This window comes from Salmo salar, chromosome ssa04 (genome assembly GCF_905237065.1).
Source record: "Salmo salar chromosome ssa04, Ssal_v3.1, whole genome shotgun sequence".
NCBI lineage: Eukaryota > Metazoa > Chordata > Actinopteri > Salmoniformes > Salmonidae > Salmo > Salmo salar.
In genome coordinates this window covers 43,248,970-43,270,379 of record NC_059445.1, presented here as the reverse complement: position 1 = coordinate 43,270,379, position 21,410 = coordinate 43,248,970, and the positions used below count along the sequence as shown (strand labels likewise).

Sequence of the window (21,410 nt, the reverse complement as noted above, 5' to 3'; positions counted from 1 at the left end):
TATCTTTTGCTTGGAAGTCTGTTCTTGTTCTTTTGACTGTAAGTCATGTAAGAACTTCCCTGACCTTAATTGATATTGTAATAATTAGATTAGAGTTGGACAAAAAGCATCTTATGAAGGAAGCCAGTATACACACTACGTGACCAAAAGTATGTGGACACCTGCTCGTCAAACATCTAATTTCAAAAGCATGGGCATTAATATGGAGTTGGCCCCCCCTTTGCTGCTATAACAGCCTCCACCCTTCTGGGAAGGCTTTCCTCTAGATGTCGGAACATTGCTGCGGGGACTTGCTTCCATTCAGCCACACGCATTAGAGGTCGGGCACTGATGTTGGGCGATTAGGCCTGGCCCGCAGTTGGCGTTCCAATTCATCCCAAAGGTGTCTGATGGGGTTGAGGTCAGGGCTCTGTGCAGGCCAGTCATGTTCTTCCATACCGATCTCGACAAACCATTTCTGTATGGACCTCACTTTGTGCATGGGGGCATTGTCATGCTGAAACAGGAAAGGGCCTTCCCTAAACTGTTGCCACAGTTGGAAGCACAGACTCGTCTAGAATGTAATTTTATGCAGTTGAGTTAAGGGGTCTAGCCCGAACCATGAAAAACAGCCCCAGACAATTATTCCTCCTCCACCAAACATTACAGTTGGCACTATGCATTGAGGCAGGTAGCATTTTCCTGGCATCTGCCAAACCCAGATTCATCTGTCGGACTGCCAGATAGTGAAACGTGATTTATCACAATGGCGGCGAGCTTCACACCACTCCAGCCGACGCTTCACATTGCACATGGTGGTCTTAAGCTTGTGTGCGGCTGCTCAGCCATGAAAACCCATTTCATTAAGCTTCGGACTAACAGTTATTGTGCTGACGTTTCCAGAGGCAGTTTGGAACTCGGTAGTGAGTGTTGCAACCGAGGACAGATGAGTTTTACGTGCTGTGTGCTTCAGCACTCAGCGGTCCCGTTCTGTGCGCTTGTGTGGTCAACCACTTCACGGCTAAGCCGTTGTTGCTCCTAGACATTTCCACTTCACAATAACAGCCCTTACAGTTGACTGGAGAATCTCTAGCAGGGCAGAAATTTGACAAACTGACTCGTGAGAAAAGTAGCATCATAGACGGTGTCACGTTGAAAGTCACTGAGCTCTCCAGTAAGGCCATTCTACTGCCAATGTTTGTCTATGGAGATTGCATGGCTGTGTGCTCTTTTTTATACACCTGTCACAAATTGGTGAGGCTGAAATAGCCAAATCCACTAATTTGAATGTGTGTCTACATACTTTTGTATATATGTAGATAGATAGATTGTGTGTGTACTCGCATATATACTCATCCACAGGTCAGGTATACAAACTAATGTTTATATATTATTGCAGTCTAAGGTTTGGACACACCTACTCATTCCAGGGTTTTTCTTCCTTTTTTTTTTTTACTATTTTCTACATTGTGGAATAATAGTGAAGACGTCAACTATGGTATTACACACATGGAATCATGCAGTAACCAAAAAAGTGTTAAACAAATCAAAATGTATTTTATATTTTGAGATTCTTCAAGGTAGCCACCCTTTGCCTTCTTGACAGCTTTGTACACTCTTGGCATTCTCTCAGCCAGCTTCATGAGGTAGTTACCTGGAATGCATCTCAATTAACATGTGTGCCTTGTTAAACATTCATTTGTGGAATTTCTTTCCTTAATGCGTTTGAGCCAATCAGTTGTGTTGTGACAAGGTAGGGGTGGTATACAGAAGATAGCCCGATTTGGTAAAAGACCAAGTACATATTATGGCAAGAACAACTCAGATATATATATATATATATATTAGGATATATCTCCCCTGTAGGTGTTGGGTGTCATTGAAAACATTCTATGACCATTTTGGAAGCAGCTTTTATTGCTCTCATGTAGCACGACAGCATATCCAGTATGCTCTACAGCAACATGTAGATGACAAGGTTTGGAGTTTATAACACAAGATCTGTAAAACATTGTTGACGAGCGTTATTTTTCCACAGATCTTCCTGCTGGCCTGTCCGCCATGTAAAACAGCCATGGTCATCTTTAGGTGAGTACCTTCATAATACACACTCCCACTGTCATGAAATCTCAACACCACCTTAACTGACAGCCTTGTCTTATAGACTATAAGAGACATGGTAAATGTTAATCTGAGACACCTACATTAGTATGATATGTTACATTTGGAATGGTTACATAAGAACAAAGATTACTTCAGGATGGGTGGGTGTATAACGTGAACGTCAAGCAACCCAAAGGTTGCGTGTTCGAATCTCATCATGGACAACTTTAGCATTTTATCTAATTACCAACTTTTCAACTACTTTCTACTTTGCAACTACTTAGTACTTTTTAGCTACTTCGCAACTACATAGCATGTGTGGTGGAAATTCTAACCAAAAGGGGAGAGACTGTAGATTGTTCAAACAGCAACTTTATTATAAGATTTGCAACAATCTTGCAATTCAACAATCACTCATAGTTCAGAGGCCAACGAACAGAGTTGTCTCTCTCCTTTTATAGAAGGTACATCCTCTTATCTGTGTGACAGTAAGCAGATGTGCAGAAACAGGGCCGGGGAACAGAGTTGTAGATAGTAATTTAGATAATCTGTGCAGATCAAGATGGCCGATATCGCCACCATTCTCTGTTCCTCCCTGCAATTCCCACATACTGTAGCTAAATTCCTGCCAATTGTAAACACAGGAGGTCACATACTGCGGTGGCTCCCAAAACGGCTCATAAATCTGTACGCTCAGATTTTTTACTAAGTCACACAAGACAAGTTTATGTCAGTAAAACATACTAGCATATAACAAAGGACAATTATTTAAGTAACAAACAGCATAGTATGTAATTAATTAATTAATTAATTTAATGTCAGCTAACTCTTCCCTGAACCCAAAAACTTAACCCCTAGCCTAGCTAACATACAGGGGGAAGCCAAAACACTAACATGAGATTCCTATGATGGCAGCTTTTTTTCAACATGAGCTTCAATGATGAGAGTCCACTTAGGTTTTTAAGTTGCTGTGCAAAATAAAACACTTATTTGCAACATTACACACCTCGGCTGTGATTATCAAATGTCCTGAGAAGGAACCTCAGCCTGACCACCAGATGATGAAACTACATTTGCATGGCACTGGTTTCAAATGTCATGCTCTGGTAGGGTCTTACAGCAGGGGGAGGAAACCCAAGGTGGGGATCACTGCAGGACACCTGGGCCCTGTTCTGGCCTCTACTCTCATTAGGAAGACTGGGGCTGGAGCTCAGCCATGGTGACCTCCACAACCCTCCCTATTTCAATCAGGGCCCTGCTTTGTCCTTCTGCCACACAGTCAGAAGATAATTGAAATGTAGCTGAACAAGTCTGCATAGAAACAAAAGATGATCGTGGTCTATAGGAAAAGGAGGGCTGAACATGGCCCCCATTCACATCGATGAGCCTGTAGTGGAGCGTGTTGAGAGTTTCAAGTTCCTTGGTGATCACATCACCAACGAACTATCATGGTCCAAACACACCAAGAAAGTCGTGAAGAGGGCACGACAATGCCTTTTCCCCCTCAGGAGACTGAAAATATAAGTTATACAGCTGCACCATCGAGCATCCTGACCGGTTGCATCAGGACCTATATACTAGGCGGTGTCAGAGGAAGGCCCAAAAAATTGTACGACTCCAGTCACCCAAGTTATTTTATTGTGTTTGTTTTTTATTTTTTACTTTATTTATTTTTGTTAATATTTACTTAACTCTACTTTCTTAAAATTGCGTTGTTGGTTAAGGGCTTGTAAGTAAGCATTTCACGGTAAGGTCTAAACCTCTGGTATTCGGCGCATGTGACAAATCGCAGTTGTAAATGAGAACTTGTTCTCAACTGGCCTACCTGGTTAAATAAAGGTACATTTAAAAAAATATATATATACAATTTGGTATGTAGGCTAATTACAGTTCCATGAGGAAAGGGAACGTGATGTAACACACAAGCTTCAGGGATATGGCATGTCACATATGTCGTGCTGAAGATGGTCAGCAATCAAATGCAAGTTCATTGCATTAAACCGCCAGTCTGGTGTTAAACCGGTGTAGCACATGTTTCTATAGCTTAGCACTGTGACGCTGAAGTGCAGATGGTATCATATGGTATGGCTGCAAGCCATATGCACCAATCTTCACCAAACTTAAGCATACTTCGTTTTTGGGTGGATTTTTTTAAACCATCTTTTGGTATTTGTTTCTTTAGTCCATTGTTGATATAGTCCAAAAATGTTTTGGATGTCACCAATTAAGTTTTCTAAATAGCTAACTTTAACAATACAGAAATACAACCAGTTTAATGCATTTAGCATCATATGATGCTGCTTTTTGCATCATATCAGCTGTATTTCTGTATTTTGAACGTTATATATCTTAAACCTTTGCTGACATGCAAAACATTTTCTGACGTGTTGTCTTTCTGTCAGCAGGCTTCAGGTCCATATGCTGAACGGTGCTTTACTGGCCCTCGTCTTCCCTGTGGTCAACACTAGACTGGTAAGTAACCATCATCTAGCATCAGTTCCATTCACTGTAATAGCGTGCTTTGCAGTCTCTCACTTTCACTCCTTCATAGTTTCAAAGATTTCATGATGCATATCACACTGAACAAAAATATAAAACTGCAGGAATGTCCACCAAAGCTGTTGTCAGATAATTGAATGTTCATTTCTCTACCATAAGCTGCCTCCAACATCGTTTGAAAGAATTTAGCAGTATGTCCAACCGGCCTCACAACCACAGACCACGTGTATGTTGTTGTATGGGCATCAGAGTGACATTGTGCTGGTGGGGCAGTGGTGGAAAAAGTACCCAATTGTCATACTTGAGTAAAAGTAAAGATACCTTAATAGAAAATGACTCAAATAAAAGTGATAGTCACCCAGTAAAATACTACTTGAGTAAAAGTATTTGGTTTTAAATATACTTAAGTATCAAAATTAAATGTAATTGCTAAAATATACTTAAGTATCAAAAGGTAAAAGTATAAATCATTTCAAGTTCCTTATATTCAGCAAACCAGACGGCACCTTTTTTCCTTTTTTACGGATAGCCAGGGGCACACTCCAATGGATGACTACTGGCTGTATGCGAACAAGTGATACGCGTTTGGAGCAATACCGTCTGTGTCCGAGGCTCAAACCCAATTGTTCACACAACAACAGAATGCAGCACATGCCTGAAAAGAGAGAAGATAACCAATTTGCTAGTTACACCATCAGCGCGCGCTCTGGAAAGACAGTGCAGAGTGGAAAGGCAGTTTGCCAATTAACTTACAACAGTGTCCCCTGAACGATAGCGAAGAGGTAGGTGAGAAGCCTGACCACGTAGACGGGGGTGAGAAGGTGATGAAGTGTACTTCATGAGCAGGAACTGAAAAAACAACTGGCATTTGGAAAGTTTGAGGTGAGGGAGAAGGTGTGGTGGAACAAGTATTAGCATTGTTCAGTATCTTGCTAGCTGGATTGAATTCTCCGTTAGCTAGCCAGAGAAATGTTGAGCAACATTAGCCAATTTAACCGATCAAATAATTGAGTTTATGGTGTGAAAATTATTTGGCTAATAAAGTCAGACAGCTAAAGTTAGCTAGCTAACGTTACAACATCAGATGAGTTAACATTAGTAACTTAACCAATTCGCTATAGTATTAACTGGTAATGTTATACGACTCCTTGCCGTTCCTCAAGTTATAACGCGTTAGTTGCTTACTGGACCCTGGCAATCTGTGAAATGTTAACTCGTTAACTAGCTAACGAAGTAACTACTATCTGTGAACTAATGTTTTCCCTCTACAATATGTGGTTAATTTTCAGAATGAGAGAATTAGGTGAATTGAGGCGTTGCTTGTTAAACAAGTGCAGCTGGAGCTGGGCCAGACTTAAGCTGGATGCCACTATAGAGGTGAAAGGAACACCACACACTTTCCCTCTCACTTCTTCAATACAGTGGATAAAAATGGGTATGCCAGGTGTAGTCTCTGCCTGAAAGAGACCAGTTATGCCAACAAAGGGTATCATGCTTTGCTGGCACATTGTAGAACAGATGTCCACAGGCAGAAAGTGTACAATGTAATAATATGCAGTGTAGCCCAAATATATTGCTTTTGTTGTGTTGAACTTGACAGTAACACTTGTGTGGGGGGAATATTTAATGTTTTACTCAGTGAATGTTATTTTCGCACACATGTAGCCTTGTGCACTTGATCGATGTCTACTATGGTGGTCACTAATAGAGCAAAAATAGAATGCCTGTTTGTTTCATTCTATTTCTACTTTAAGATGTTTTTTTCCCTAGTGCAATATTTAGATGTCTGTGGTCACAAGCGTTCTATTATAAAGGCTGTCATGACTAACTGCAATATTAGTGTGTTTTCTTTCAAGACTTCAGTGTCATTTGCAGTAAAGTCTAGGCAACAATAAACATTGAATTGCTTTCTTTACATTTTTTAGCTGTGAGTGAGGTTCACATTAACCACTTATTTTACACACAGAGACTGATCATGTAGATCATATTGTTTGTTGTTTAATTAGTTAAAACCTGCATTTCCCCCTAGCAGGGATTTCTTTTGCATGTTTCAGTGCAAAAAAAAGTGGCACCTTTTTTGGGCCCTCACCAGTTTACTACTTTCAAGTATTTTTACTTAACCCCACCGCAGTCGTGTAAAGTACTTATGGTGTGGGCAGGCATAAGCGACTGACAACGAACACAATTGCATTTTATCGATGGCAATTTGAATGCACAGAGATACCATGACGAGATCTGTGACCAACAGATGCATATCTGTATTCCCACTCATGTGAAATTCATAGATTAGCGCCGAATTCATATATTTAAATTGACTGATTTTCTTATATGAACTGTAACTCAGTAAAATCTTTGAAATGTTGCGTTTCTTTTTGTACTGTGTGCGTGCATGCATACAAACACATCTTGCATGGCTTATGATTAAAGCGCCATATTTATTTGAAAGAAGCATTTTAAGGACAAAAAATATGCTGGATCTTCTTGACTTGTGGGATAGGAATTTAACAACTGTCCTTTGTCCAGAGGACAACCAAAAGTAACTGTGTAGTTGACAATTGCAGACCCTGTAAAGCATCTCAGCAAATATCAATTTGTCTCAACCCAATGTAACCATGGTGACGTAGATAATTTTTATGAGCCTTCCGGACTCTGTGATTGAATGTGACAAAGTGAAAGCAGAGCCCTACAGTATCTGTACTTGGCTACTGCTGACTGAATAGCTGTAAAACTGCCTCAACCCCCACTTCCTCTTCGCTCTGTCCTCAGGCTTTTCTCATTGCTGCATTTCACTTTCCCTTCAGAGGAGCTCTGCTCCCTGCTCTGGAATAGTGTCTCTCTTACTACTACTCACATCAGCAATGGAAACCAAGCCCACATTTTATTAGTTCTAGTTCCCTTAATAGACCCATTCTTAAATCCATTGACGACTCAAAAGGGCTTTGGTTTCTCTTGCACAAGACTAAATTCAATGGTGTTGGCTGCCCCAGCCCCCGAACAGGCTCTCACAACACAGTATGCAAGGTTTATTTTGTCTTCCTCAAGAATTCTGCCTAATCTGTATTATTACCATTTGTTTCTGAGTTCCCGCTCAGCCCAGTCAAAACTGTTCGCTGCTCAGGCACCCCAATGGTGGAACAAGCTCCCTCACGACGCCAGGACAGCGGAGTCAATCACCACCTTCCGGAGACACCTGAAACCCCACCTCTTTAAGGAATACCTAGGATAGGATAAAGTAATCCTTCTAACCCCCCCCCCCTTAAAAGATTTAGATGCACTATTGTAAAGTGGTAAAGTGTAAAGTGGCTCTGGATAAGAGCGTCTGCTAAATGACTTAACCTGTTGGGGCTACAGGTTAGCAATGAACCCCGAGTCGGGATTGCTAACAAGGCTGGAAATTCAAAACATCAAAAATCTAATAATTTCAATTTCTCAAACAATCAACTATTTTACACAATTTAAAAGATAAACATCTCCTTAATCTAACCACATTGTTCGATTTTCAAAGAGGCTTTACGGCAAAAGCATAAAGTTAGATTATGTTAGGACAGTACATAGCCACAAAAGTACAAACATCCATTTTCAATTCAAGGTCAGGCGTCATCAAAAGCAGAAACCAGCTAGAATTATGCACTAACCTTTGTCAATCTCCATCAGATGACACTCCTAGGACATTATGTTATACAATACATGCATTTTTTGTTCCATCAAGTTCATATTTATATCCAAAAACAGCATTTTACAGTAGCGTGAAATTCCGATTTTTTCTTCTCTGAAATGCTTCCGGTGAACATAACAAAATTACTATTCGAAAACATTGGTAAATTATAATATTGTCATTCAAAGAATAATATATTATCATCTCGTAATTGCTACCGAATGGCCAGATCTCAAAATAACTTTACTGGGAAATCACATTTTGCAATAAACGGGGTGCTATGCTAAGAACAATAAGCTATGCTATACAGTTAGCATCATCTAATATCGATAATAACATTGTAAATATCCCCTTACCTTTGATTATCTCCATCAGAAGGCACTGCCAGGAATCCCAGGTCCGGAACAAATGTGGTTTCTTTTGACAAAGTTCATAATTTATGTCCAAATAACACCAAGTAGTTAGCGTTCATTATGCTCCCACAAAACATGGTGGGGGGGGTTGTAAAATCACGCCGAAAAGCTAAAAAAAAACTAGTAAATAATCTATTTACGTTCGTTCAAACATGTCAAACGTTGTTTAGCATTAATCTTTTGGTCCATTTTTAACGTTAAACATCAGTAATATTTTCACACAACCTATCCTATGTCTTGATAAACAATTAATGACAAACTCACGCTTCTCAGATTTATGCGCAGGCGCAAAAAAATTAAGTGACGACATGTCAACTTCCTTGCATTCTAATTTGCTCTCTGTTTATCATAGACGCTTCAAACAACTTTATAAAGATCGTTGACATCTAGTGGAAGCCGTAGGTGTTGCGAAATGAATCCTTTCTCACTATGGTATCTATAAAACAATGACACTAAATAGTACAGTCACAAAATTCACATTTTTTTAAATCTATTTTTCACAGGTTTTTGCCTGCAATATGAGTTTTGTTATACTTACAGACACCATTCAAACTGTTTTAGAAAATTCAGTGTTTTCTATCCGAATGTGTTAATAATATGCATATCCTAGCTTCTGAGTTGGTGTAGGAGGCAGTTAAAAATGGGCACATATTTTTTTCAAAATTTCTCAATACTGCCCCCGAGCCCCAACAGGCTAAATGTAAATGTAATGTAAATGTTTTTAGAGGTGTTGTGATCAGTTCCTGTAGGTTTGAGGATTTGATTGGAAGTGAACTTGTACATAATGCTATTTATTTAGAATACCATCAGGTCAGATGGTTATGGAAGTGTCTCAGATTCATTACTCAGTCGCTTGGTTCCTGTCCTATTTTGGTGTGTCACAAACCGGCTCGAAGTTCGTAACAAAAAGGGAAACAACGTGGAGATAAGGAATAACATAATATATGTATTAACAGAAGTAAACTAAATACAATTAACAATGGTGTGTGTGTGTGTGTGTGTGTGTGTGTGTAGTCAGTGAATGGATGCGTGCATAAATGTGATAATGAGGGGTGTTGAAAGGTGCCAAAACAAACAAAACGGCCACAAAAAATGACACAACCAAAATCTATCACTGTCTGCATGGAGAGAGTCCCCCCAATGAATGGGGAAGAGGTGTATTTATCCCGGGACACACCCAAGCCCAGGTGTGTACCATTTCGCTGACGACCCTCCCGGCTCCGCCCACCGACATCCTATTAAGGAAAACGAGCAAAGAGACAGAATACGGCAGACAGAGTGGGAGTGTCGTCACAGTGAGGTACACACTGGGTGTTTCTCAAAATACATACTACCGTACAAAACGGCGCACGGAGGGCTCTTCTCAAATGCATATTCCGTATGTACATATATGTTGAAGCGTGCATTGCTGCAAGCTTCAACGGAAAGTGTGCAGAGAAATACAGTAACAGTCAAAAGTTTGGATACCTACTCTTTCCAGTGTTTTTCTTTATTTTTACTATTTTCTACATTGTAGAATAATAGTGAAGACATCAAAACTATGAAATAACACACATTGAATCATGTAGTAACCAAAAAAGTGTTAAACAAATCACAATATATTTTATATTTGAGATTCTTCAAATTAGCCACCCTTTGCTTTGATGACAGCTTTCCACACTCTTGGCATTCTCTCAACCAGCTTAATGAGGTAGTCACCTGGAATGCATTTCAGTTAACAGGTCTGTCTTGTTAAATGTCAATTTGTTGAATTTCTTTCCTTAGCAGCTCAAATAAGCAAAGAGAAACGACAGTCCATCATTACTTTAAGACCTGCTCAGTCAAACCAGAATATTTCAAGAACTTTGAAAGTTTCAAGTGCAGTCGCAAAAACCATCCAGCGCTATGATGAAACTGGCTCTCATAGGACAGCCACCGGAATGGAAAACCCCAAGTTATCTCTGCTGCAGAGGATGAGTTCTTTAGAGTTAACCGCACCTCAGATTGCAGTCCAAATAAATGCTTCACAGAGTTCAAATAACAGACACATCTCAACATCAACTGTTCAGAGGAGATTGCGTGAATCAGGCGTTCATGGTCGAATTGCTGCAAATAAACAACTATTAAAGGACACCAATAAGAAGAAGAGACTTGCTTGGGCCAAGGAACACAAGCAATGGACATTAGACAGGTGGAAATATGTATTTTGGTCTGATGAATCCAAACTTGTGATTTTTCGTTCAAACCGCTGTGTCTTTGTGAGACACAGAGTAGGTGAACAGATGATCTCTGCATGTGCGGTTCCCACCGCGAAGCATGGAGGAGGACGTGTGGGGGTGCTTTGCTGGTGACACTGTCAGTGATTTATTTAGAATTCAAGGCACACTTAACCAGCATGGATACCACAGCATTCTGCAGCGATACGCCATCCCATCTGGTTTGTGCTTAGTCCCACTATCATTTGTTTTTCAACAGGACAATGACCCAACACACCTCCGGGCTGTGTAAGGGCTATTTGACCAAGAAGGAGAGTGATGGAGTGCTGCATCAGATGACCTGGCCTCCACAATCACCCGACCTCAACCCAATTGAGATGGATGAGTTGGACCGCAGAGGGAAGGAAAAGCAGCCAACAAGCGCTCGGCTTATGTGGGAACTCCTTCAAGACTGTTGGAAAAGCATTCCAGGTGAAGCTGGTTGAGAGAATGCCAAAAGTGTGCAAAGCTGTCATCAAGGCAAAGGCTAGCTGATAATTCTGAAATAACTTTTGCTTTGTGTATATCTTGGTTCGTCTCTATTGCCATTGTCCTGGCTGGAAGAAGGTACAGTGAATGGGAGGTGCAGCGTGAGGTAATACAGTAGGAGGAGTGGGCATGCTTCTCAAATGAAATGTTTGATGCTTTCTCCACACTCTCATCCTCACAAGAACGTCCTCGGAGAATGCCCTCCGCGCATGAGTGTGGAGCACTGTAGTATGCATATTGAGAAACATCCATTTTCTCTCTCTCCTTCCCATGGGGCATGGTCTCACTCACACATCATATCTAGACGTTCTGGGGTTTGATTTAGTGTCATCGTGTCCATAAGGAGTTACAGTGCCTTCAGAAAGTATTCAGACCCCTTTACTTTTGCCACATTTTGTGACGTTACAGCCTTATTCTAAAATGGATGAACTTGTTTTTTTCTCATCAATCTATACACAATACCCCATAATGACAAAGCAAAAACTGAAATATCACATTTGCATAAGTATTCCGACCCTTTACTCAGTGCTTTGTTGAAGCACCTTTGGCAGCAATTACAGCCTCACGTCTTCTTTGGTATGATTCTACAAACTGGGCACATCTGTATTTGGGGAGTTGCTCCCATTCTTCTCTGCCGATGCTCTCATGCTCTGTCAGGTTGGATGGGGAGTGTCGCTGGACATCTATTTTCAGGTCTCTCCAGAGATGTTCGAGTCCGGGCTCTGGTTGGGCCACTCAAGAACATTGAGACTTGTCCCAAAGCTACTTGTGCGTTGTCTTGGTCTTCACCGTCTTGGCTGTGAGTTTAGGGTTGTTGTCCTTTTGGAAGGTAAACCTTCGCCCCAGTCTGAGGTCCTGAGTGCTCTGGAGCAGGTCATCAAGGATCTCTCTGTACTTTGCTCCATTCATCTTTCCCTCAATCCTGACTAGTTTCTCAGTCCCTGTCGCTGAAAAACATCCCCACAGCATGATGCTGCCACCACCATGCTTCACCATAGGGATGGTGCCAGGTCTATCTGGAAGGTTCTCCCATCTCCACAGAGGAGCTCTGTCAGGTTCCATTGGGTTCTTGGTCACCTCCCTGACCAAGGCTCTTCTTCCTAGGATTGCTCAGTTTGGCTGGGTAGCCAGCTCTAGGAAGAGTCTTGGTGGTTCCAAACCTCTTCCATTTTAATACTGATGGCCACTGTGTTCTTGAGGACCTTAATTGCTGCAGGAATGTTTTTGTACCCTTCCTCACATTTATTGAAAATGAATCACTATCTACTTAAGTATTCACACCCAGTGGTGGAAAAAGTACCCAATTTTCATACTTGAGTAAAAGTGAAGATACCTTTAATAGAAAATGACTCAAGTAAAAGTGTCACCCAGTAAAATACTACTTGAGTAAAAGTATTTGGTTTAAAATATACTTGCGTATCAAAAGTAAATGAAATCGCCAAAATATAGTTAAGTATTAAAAGTACAAGTGTAAATCATTTCAAATGTCTTATATTAAGCAAACTAGACGGCACCATTTTCTAGGTTTGTTTTTATTTACAGATGGCCAGGGGCACACTCCAACATTCAGACATTATTTACAAATGAAGCATGTGTTTAGTGAGTCTGCCAGATCAGAGACAGTAGAGATGACCAGGGATGTTCTCCTTATAAGTGTGTGAATTAGACTACATTTTCCTGTCCTGCTAAGCATTCAAAATGTAGCGAGTACTTTTGGGTGTCAGGGAAAATGTCCGGAGTAAAAAGTACATTATTTTCTTTAGGAATGTAGTGAAGTAAAATTTGTCAAATAGTAAAGTACAGATACCCCCCAAAAAACGACTTAAGTAGTACTTTAAAGTATTTTTACTTAAGTACTTTACACCACTGTTCACATTCCTGAGCCAATACATGTTAGAATTAGAATCACCTTGGCAGTCATTATTATTATTTGACCCTGCTGGTCATCTATGAACATTTTGAACATCTTGGCCATGTTCTGTTATAATTTCCACCCGGCACAGCCAGAAGAGGACTGGCCACCCCTCATATGGTTGTTCCTCTCTTGGTTTCTTCCTAGGTTCCAGCCTTTCTAGGGAGTTTTTCCTAGCCACTGTGCTTCTACGCCTGCATTGCTTGCTGTTTGGGGTTTTAGACTGGGTTTCTGTACAGCCCTTTCTGACATCAGCTGATGTAAGAAAGGCTTTATAAATACATTTGATTACAGCTGTGAGTCTTTCTGGGTAAGTCTCTTAAACCTGTTGAGGACAGACATTCCGCTAGCGCCTGCGGAACCCCTAGCCAACAGCCAATGGCACCGCAAGGCGCGAAATACAAAACCAACTAAAATACCACAATTCAATTTTCTCAAACAATCAACTATTTTACACCATTTTAAAGATAAGACTCTCGTTAATCTAACCACATTGTCCGATTTCAAAAAGGCTTTACAGCGAAAGCAAAACATTCGATTATGTTAGGAGAGTACATAGACACAAATAATCACACAGCCATTTTCCAAGCAAGGATATATGTCACATAAACCCAAACCACAGCTAAATGCAGCACTAACCTTTGATCTTCATCAGATGACACTCCTAGGACATTATGTTATACAATACATGCATGTTTTGTTCAATCAAGTTCATATTTATATCAAAAAACAGCTTTTTACATTAGCATGTGATGTTCAGAACTAGCATACCCACCGAACACTTGCGGTGAAATGACTAAATTACTCATGATAAACGTTGACAAAATACATAATTATTTTAAGAATTATCGGCTAAAGCACATTTTGCAATTTTCTGAGTAAATAGCTCGGCCATCACGGCTAGCTATTTTGACATCCGCCTACTTCGGGGTCACCTAAACTCAGAATTACTATTTGAAAAATCGGATTACCTTTGTTGTTCTTCGTCAGAATGCACTCCCAGGACTTCTACTTCAACAACAAATGTTGTTTTGGTTCCAAATAATCCATATTTATGTTCAAATATCCTCCGTTTTGTTCGTGTGTTCAGGTCACTATCCGAAGGGTAACGAGCGAGAGCATTTCGTGACAAAAAATGTCAAAATATTCCATTACCGTACTTAGAAGCATGTCAAACGCTGTTTAAAATCAATTTTTATGCTATTTTTCTTGTAAAATAGCGATAATATTCCAACCGGGCAATGTTGTATTTATTCAAAGAGAGAAAGAAAAACATGGCGAGTTCTCGTGACCGCACATCTCCAGTCTCACTGTCCCCAGGCTGACCACTTACAAACTCTGCTCCTATACTTTGCCCAGAGACAGCAGACACCCCATTCCACTTTCTGGCGGCTTTAGAGAGCCAATGGAAGCCTTAGAAAGTGTCACGTTACAGCACAGATGCTGTGATAGCGATGTAACAGAAGGACAACAAATTGTCAGACAGAGCACTTCCTGCATGGAATCTTCTCAGGTTTTGGCCTGTTATACTCACAGACACCATTCAAACAGTTTTAGAAACTTTAGAGTGTTTTCTATCCAAATCTACTAATTATATGCATATTCTAGTTTCTGGGCAGGAGTAGTAACCAGATTAAATCGGGTACGTTTTTTTATCTGGCCGTGAAAATACTGCAAAGTTTCTAAAACTGTTTGAATGGTGTCTGTGAGTATAACAGAACTCATTTGGCAGGCCAAAACCTGAGAAGATTCTGTACAGGAAGTACCCTGTCTGACCATTTCTTGGCCTTCTTGATTATCTCTATCCAATACAGGGGATCTCTGCTGTTACGTGACACTTCCTACGGCTCCCATGGGAATGATATCGAGGCAGCCCCTGGCTGAAACACATTAGCGCGTTTGGATAGTGGCCGGTCACAGTACTATGAGACTCAGGCTCGTGCACGAGGGTATCCCATGCTGTTATTTTCTCTCTCTTTGTACGTAAACACGCTTTCCCGGTCGGAATATTATCGCTTTTTTACGAGAAAAATGGCATAAAAATTGATTTTAAACAGCGGTTGACATGCTTCGAAGTACGGTAATGGAATATTTAGAAATGTTTTGTCACGAAATGCGTCGTGCGCGTGACCCTTATTTACACTTCGGATAGTGTCTTGAACGCACGAACAAAACGCCGCTATTTGGATATAACTATGGATTATTTGGGACCAAACCAACATTTGTTATTGAAGTAGCAGTACTGGGAGTGCATTCTGACGAAGAACACCAAAGGTAATCAAACTTTTCTAATAGTAAATCGGAGTTTGGTCAGGGCTAAACTTGGTGGGTGTCTAAATAGCTAGCCGTGATGGCTGGGCTATCTACTCAGAATATTGCAAAATGTGCTTTCACCGAAAAGCTATTTTAAAATCAGACATATCGAGTGCATAGAGGAGTTCTGTATCTATAATTCTTAAAATAATTGTTATGTTTTTTGTGAACGTTTATCGTGAGTAATTTAGTAAATTCACCGGAAGTGTTCGGTGGGAATGCTAGTTCTGAACGTCACATGCTAATGTAAAAAGCTGGTTTTTGATATAAATATGAACTTGATTGAACAAAACATGCATGTATTGTATAACATAATGTCCTAGGCGTGTCATCTGATGAAGATCATCAAAGGTTAGTGCTGCATTTAGCTTTATGTGACATTATATGCTAGATTGAAAAATGGGTGTCTGATTATTTCTGGCTGGGTACTCTGCAGACATAATCTAATGTTTTGCTTTCGCTGTAAAGACTTTTTGAAATCGGACCGTGTGGTTAGATAAAGGAGAGTCTTGTCTTTAAAATGCTGTAAAGTAGTCATATGTTTGAAAAATTGAAGTTTTTGTATTTTTGAGGAATTTGTAATTCGCGCCACGCCTATCATTGGATATTGGAGCAGGTGTTCCGCTAGCGGAACGTCTAGATGTAAAAGGTTAACTAGGCAACTCAGTTAAGAACAAATTCTTATTTACAATGACGGCCTACCACGGCCAAACCCTAACGAGGTTGGGCCAATTGTGCGCCGCCCTATGGGAATCCCAATCACGGCCGGTTGTGATACAGCCTGGAATCAAACCAGAGTCTGTAGTGACGCCTCTAGCACTGAGATGCGGCTCCTTAGACCATTGCGCCACTCAGGAGCCGTATAGAGCCTTATTGCAAACAGGATGCATGTTTTGGAATATTTTTTTATTCTGTGCAGGCTTCCTTTTTACTCTGTTGTTTAGGTTAGTATTGTGGAGTAACTACAATGTTGATCCATCCTGTTTCTTCCTGTCACAGCCATTAAACTGTAACTGTTTTAAAGTCACCATTGGCCTCATGGTGAAATCCCTGAGCGGTTTCCTTCCTCTCCGGCAACTGAGTTAGGAAGGACTCCTGTATCTTTGTAGTGACTGGGTAATCCAAAGTATATTTATTAACTTCACTATGATGAAAGGGATATTCAATGTCTGCTTTAAAAAAAAAAAATGTATACCCATCTTCCAATAGGTGCCCTTCTTTGCGAGGCATTGAAAACCTCCCTGGTCTTTGTGGTTGAATCTGTTTGAAATTCACTGCTCGACTAAGGGACCTTAACATTTTCTTTATGTGTGGGGTACAGAGAATAGGTAGTTAATAAAAATGTGTTAAACACTATTGCACACAGTGAGTCCATGCTACTGTCACAAACCGGCTTGTAGCCCGTAACAAAAAGGAGACAACGTGGAGATAAACAAATAACAAATGTGTTTATTAATTTAAAGTTAACAAGTAACAATGGGGTGTGTAGTCAGTAGTGTAAGTCAGTGGTTGCGTGCATAAATGTGATAATGAGGGGTGTTGAGAGGTGCCAAAGCAAACACACAAAACGGCTACAAAAATGCCATAACCAAAATCCAACTGTATGTCTGCGTGGAGTGAGTCTCCTCAATGAATGAGGGAAAGGTGTATTTATCACCAGGACACACCCGAGCCCAGTTGTGTCCCATTTCGCTGATGACCCTCCCGGCTACGCCCACCGACCTCCTAATAAGGAAAACAAGAGCAAAGAGAGAATTCGGCAGACAGTGGGAGGGTCGTCACACTACTTATTAAGTGACTTGTTAAGTAAATTTGTACTCCTGAATTTATTTAGGCATGCGATAACAACAGGGTTGATTACTTACTGACTCGACATTTCAGCATTTCATTTTTAATACATTTGTAAAAGTTTCTAAAAACATAATTCCACTTTGATATTACGGGGTTGTATGTGTGTGTGTGTAGGCCAATTTTAAATTCATCCCGTAACACAATAAAATGTGGAAAAAGTCAAGTGGTGTGAATACTTTCTGAAGGCACTGTATACTTTATTTCTAACTAAGTTATTAATAGTTAACCAAAGCGAACATGGTGGTAAATAACCAGATCGTACAACACATTCTGCTAGTTCAGTTCACAATACCCGAATGAAATGTAGTTTTATTTCCTGAAGGTTGTTCATCTGTGGCGTCCAGTTTGGAGCGATTTTTAGTCATTCTCATATGCAATAAGCATTTTGAATTGTTTTAGTTCATTCAGAAGATTTGTCTTATTAGAAAGTAAATGCACCCTTCGAATGTCTCAAGTCAAGGATTCCAGCCATGCTGTCAACTGTAATTCATGTATAGGAGAGGGGAATTGAACAGTAAAGACAAAGGCTACTTACATAACTAAGGCCTTATTATGTGACTTTGGCCTTGTTCAGTACACTTGAGTTCCCTTAACCTGCTCTTGGTCTGTGGCCACCAATTCCTACCTCCTTTTATTGCTGTCTGGCAGGCAGGCAGGGTTTGTGTTGGCCCAGTAACCGCAGAACGTGACCTGCAACTCTCAGGAACCCCTGACCAACACTGAGGCTCCACACACACACCCGTCTGTCTGCAGGCTGGAGGAGAGTTCTGTGTCTACGCTACAGACATCGATAAGGTCATAACCGATCACCTAAGGCAGTGGTATTCTAACTTTCTTTTAGCGGGGACCCCATTTTTTTTTTTCCCCCACAAGAATTTCTCCTGACCCCACCCCAAATCTAATGACAAATTTTAGATTTTTACATCAACAAATAACCTTCAATTCATTACATTTTAATCTGTTATCAAAATAAAAAGAAACCAATAAATACGTGTACTCAGTTATAAGAAGAAAAAAAAAAATCTCAAAAACCTTTGTATTGTCCCATACAATAATCTGTGCTTTTTAATTATTTGTTAAAAAAATATTAGAATAGTAAAGTTTCCCCGACTTTAAATACCGCTGATCTATGGTCGTAGTGTTTTCTTTCTTTATTTCCTCCTAGATGTAATGCATTAAGAGAAGTCACCATATGGACAGGAATTGATTGTGTTTAGTGTAAAGAATAGCTTTGTTATGTGATTAACTGTAAGACTATGCAGCCCTGCAGCAGCATGGATTATTACCCCTGGTCTAGAAGGTGTATAGCCTGTGGGTTTTCTGTGCTTTACACAGACACCTCATTTCCTCTCCAGCCACAATCTCACTCACATCTTTTTACTGTTAAGGCTAGCTGGCCATTTTACAGAGCTGTTACACTCTGATGCCTATGGGAATGGTTCTCTTGTTTTTAATGGAAATTAGCCTAACTGAAACCAGAACGCCACTTTTATTCACAGACTAAACACCAGCCATGTTTTGATCCAATTGTGCTTTCAAACATTTCCATAGCCAAACAATGTCAATTGCAGGAGGAGGACAATGTTTAACGTTCATTGTAGTAAGGAAAACACTCATGTATGTGTATATGCTGAAATGAAGCTGATGTTCATGTAGATGCTGAACACCGATCTGTTCTGTTCTGTTTGTCTGTGTTCAGCTTCCGTTTGAGAAGGAGGTCTACTACATTCAGCATTCCATGCTCTACCTGGTGCCGGTATACCTCTTCAGGAAAGGAGGTACGTTCCATCTTCTTTTGCACTTATGGAATTCTGTGCTCTGTCTCAATTCCATGGGTGCTTCCCTAGAAATGAAACCATCTCGAGTTATTCATCACTGCTACCTTAACTCAACCAATCGAAACCCTTCTCCCAGTTGTGAGATTGTTGCACTGACCGAGGTGGAGACCTGGGGAAAACTGACAGACTGCCATCTAGTGTAGAGATGCCATTCTTGCAACCAGTTTCAAGTTTTATGGTCACACACATAAGTACATTGAAATGCCTTTCTTGCAACCTATAAACCCAACAATGCAGTAATCAATAACAATGTAATACTATAAATTAACAAGGTAGAACAAAAACACATAAAAATAAGAACACGAGAAAGTAAGTAAGCATACTTTATACAGGGTCAGTACCAGTACCATAGGTAGAATGTGCAGGGATACTGGAATGATAGAGGTAGATATGGTGAGTGTGTGTGACCAATGATGAAGTGAGTGTGTGTGTGTCAGTTGCGTACGTGTGTAGGGCCCTGTGAGTGCAGTGCAAAAATGAAATACAAGGGTCAACTTAGTCTGTGTAGCTGTTTAGTTAGCCATTTAGCAGTCTTATGGCTTGGGGATAGAAGCTGTTGAGGAGCCTGTTAGTGCCAGACTTGATATATCGGTATCGTTTGCTGTGCTGAAGCAGAGAGGACAGTATGGCTTGGGTGGCTGGAGTCTGGCGGGAGATTTTCCCGGCCTTCCTTTCACACCGCCTGATATAGAGGTCCTGGATGGCAGGGAGCTCGGTCCCAGTGATGTACTGGACTGACCGCACCACCCTCTGTAGCACCATGTAATCGAGGGCGGTGATGTTGCCATACCAAGCAGTGATGCAGCCAGTCAAGATGCTCTCAATGGTGCAGCTGTAGAACTTTTTGAGGATTTGAGGGCCCATGCCAAACCTGTTGAACCTGCCTTCCTCACGCGTGTGTCAGCTCCTCGGTCTTACTGACGGAGAGGTTGTTGTTACAACACCACACTGGCAGGTCACTGACCTCCCTCCCTGTAGGCTGTGTCATCGTCGCTGGCGATCAGGCCTACCACCGTTGTGTAGCCAGCAAACTTGATGTTGGAGTAATGTGGCCACGCAATCGTGGGTGAATGGGGAGTACAGGAGGGGACTAAGCACACACCCCTGTGAGGCCCCACGTGTTGAGGATCAGCGTGGCGGAGGTGTTGTTGCCTACCTTCACCACCTGGTGTCGGCCCGGCAGGAAGTCCAGGATCCAGTTGCAGAGGGAGGTGTTTAGTCCCAGGGTCTTAAGCTTGATGAGCTTGGAGGGGACAATGGTGTTGAACGCTGAGCTGTAGTCAATGAACAGCATTCTCTCATAGGTATTCTTCTTATCTATGTGGGTGAGTGCCGTGGAAGTGCAATTGGATCTGTTTGGGCGGTATGCAAATTCAAATCAAATTGTATTTGTCACATGCGCCAAATACAACAGGTGTATACCTTACAGTGAAATGCTTACTTACAAGCCCTTAACCAACAATGCAGTTTTAAGAAAAATAAGTGTTAAGTAAAAAATGGATAAATCAAAAATAAAAGTAACAAATAATTAAAGAGCAGCAGTAAAATAACAGTAACGAGGCTATATACAGGTGGTACCAGTAGAGTCATTGCACGGGGGCACCGGTTAGTCGAGGTAATTGAGGTAATATGTACATGTAGGTAAAGTGACTATGCATGGATAATAAACAGAGAGTAGCAGCAGCATAAAAGAAGGGGGGGCAATGCAAATAGTCTGGGTAGTCATTTGAATAGCTGTTCAGTAGTCTTATGGCTTGGGGGTAGAAGCTGTTAAGAAGCCTTTTGGACCTAGACTTGGCGCTCCGCTAACGCTTGCCGTACGGTAGGAGAGAGAACAGTCTCTGACTAGGGTGGCTGAAGTCTTTTGACAATTTTTAGGGCCTGATATGACACCGCCTGGTATAGAGATCCTAGCTGGCAGGAAGCTTGGCCCCAGTGACGTACTGGGGCGTACGCACTACTCCCTGGAGTGGGTCTAGGATGATGGAGTTGTGTGCCATAACCAGCCTCTCAAAGCACTTCATGATTACAGATGTGAGTGCTACAGGGCAGTAGACATTGTGGCACGAAGCCTTAAAGTTCTTGGGAACAGGAATGATGGTGGTAATCTTAAAAAATGTGGGG

General features: G+C 41.0%; 1 protein-coding gene across 2 annotated transcripts in view; it reads left to right on the top strand.

Annotated features, from left to right (window-relative positions):
- Positions 1-21,410, top strand: part of LOC106603168 (transmembrane protein 164) — a 54,387-nt gene that overhangs the window by 26,294 nt on the left and 6,683 nt on the right. Inside the window, exons 2-4 of one of the 2 annotated variants that reach the window (XM_014196478.2) lie at positions 2,018-2,067; positions 4,485-4,554; positions 19,148-19,226. In XM_014196478.2, the coding sequence (XP_014051953.1) occupies positions 2,018-2,067; positions 4,485-4,554; positions 19,148-19,226 (199 nt within the window). The remainder of the gene's footprint in view (positions 1-2,017; positions 2,068-4,484; positions 4,555-19,147; positions 19,227-21,410) is intronic. The other variant, XM_014196479.2, reaches the window with a different exon arrangement.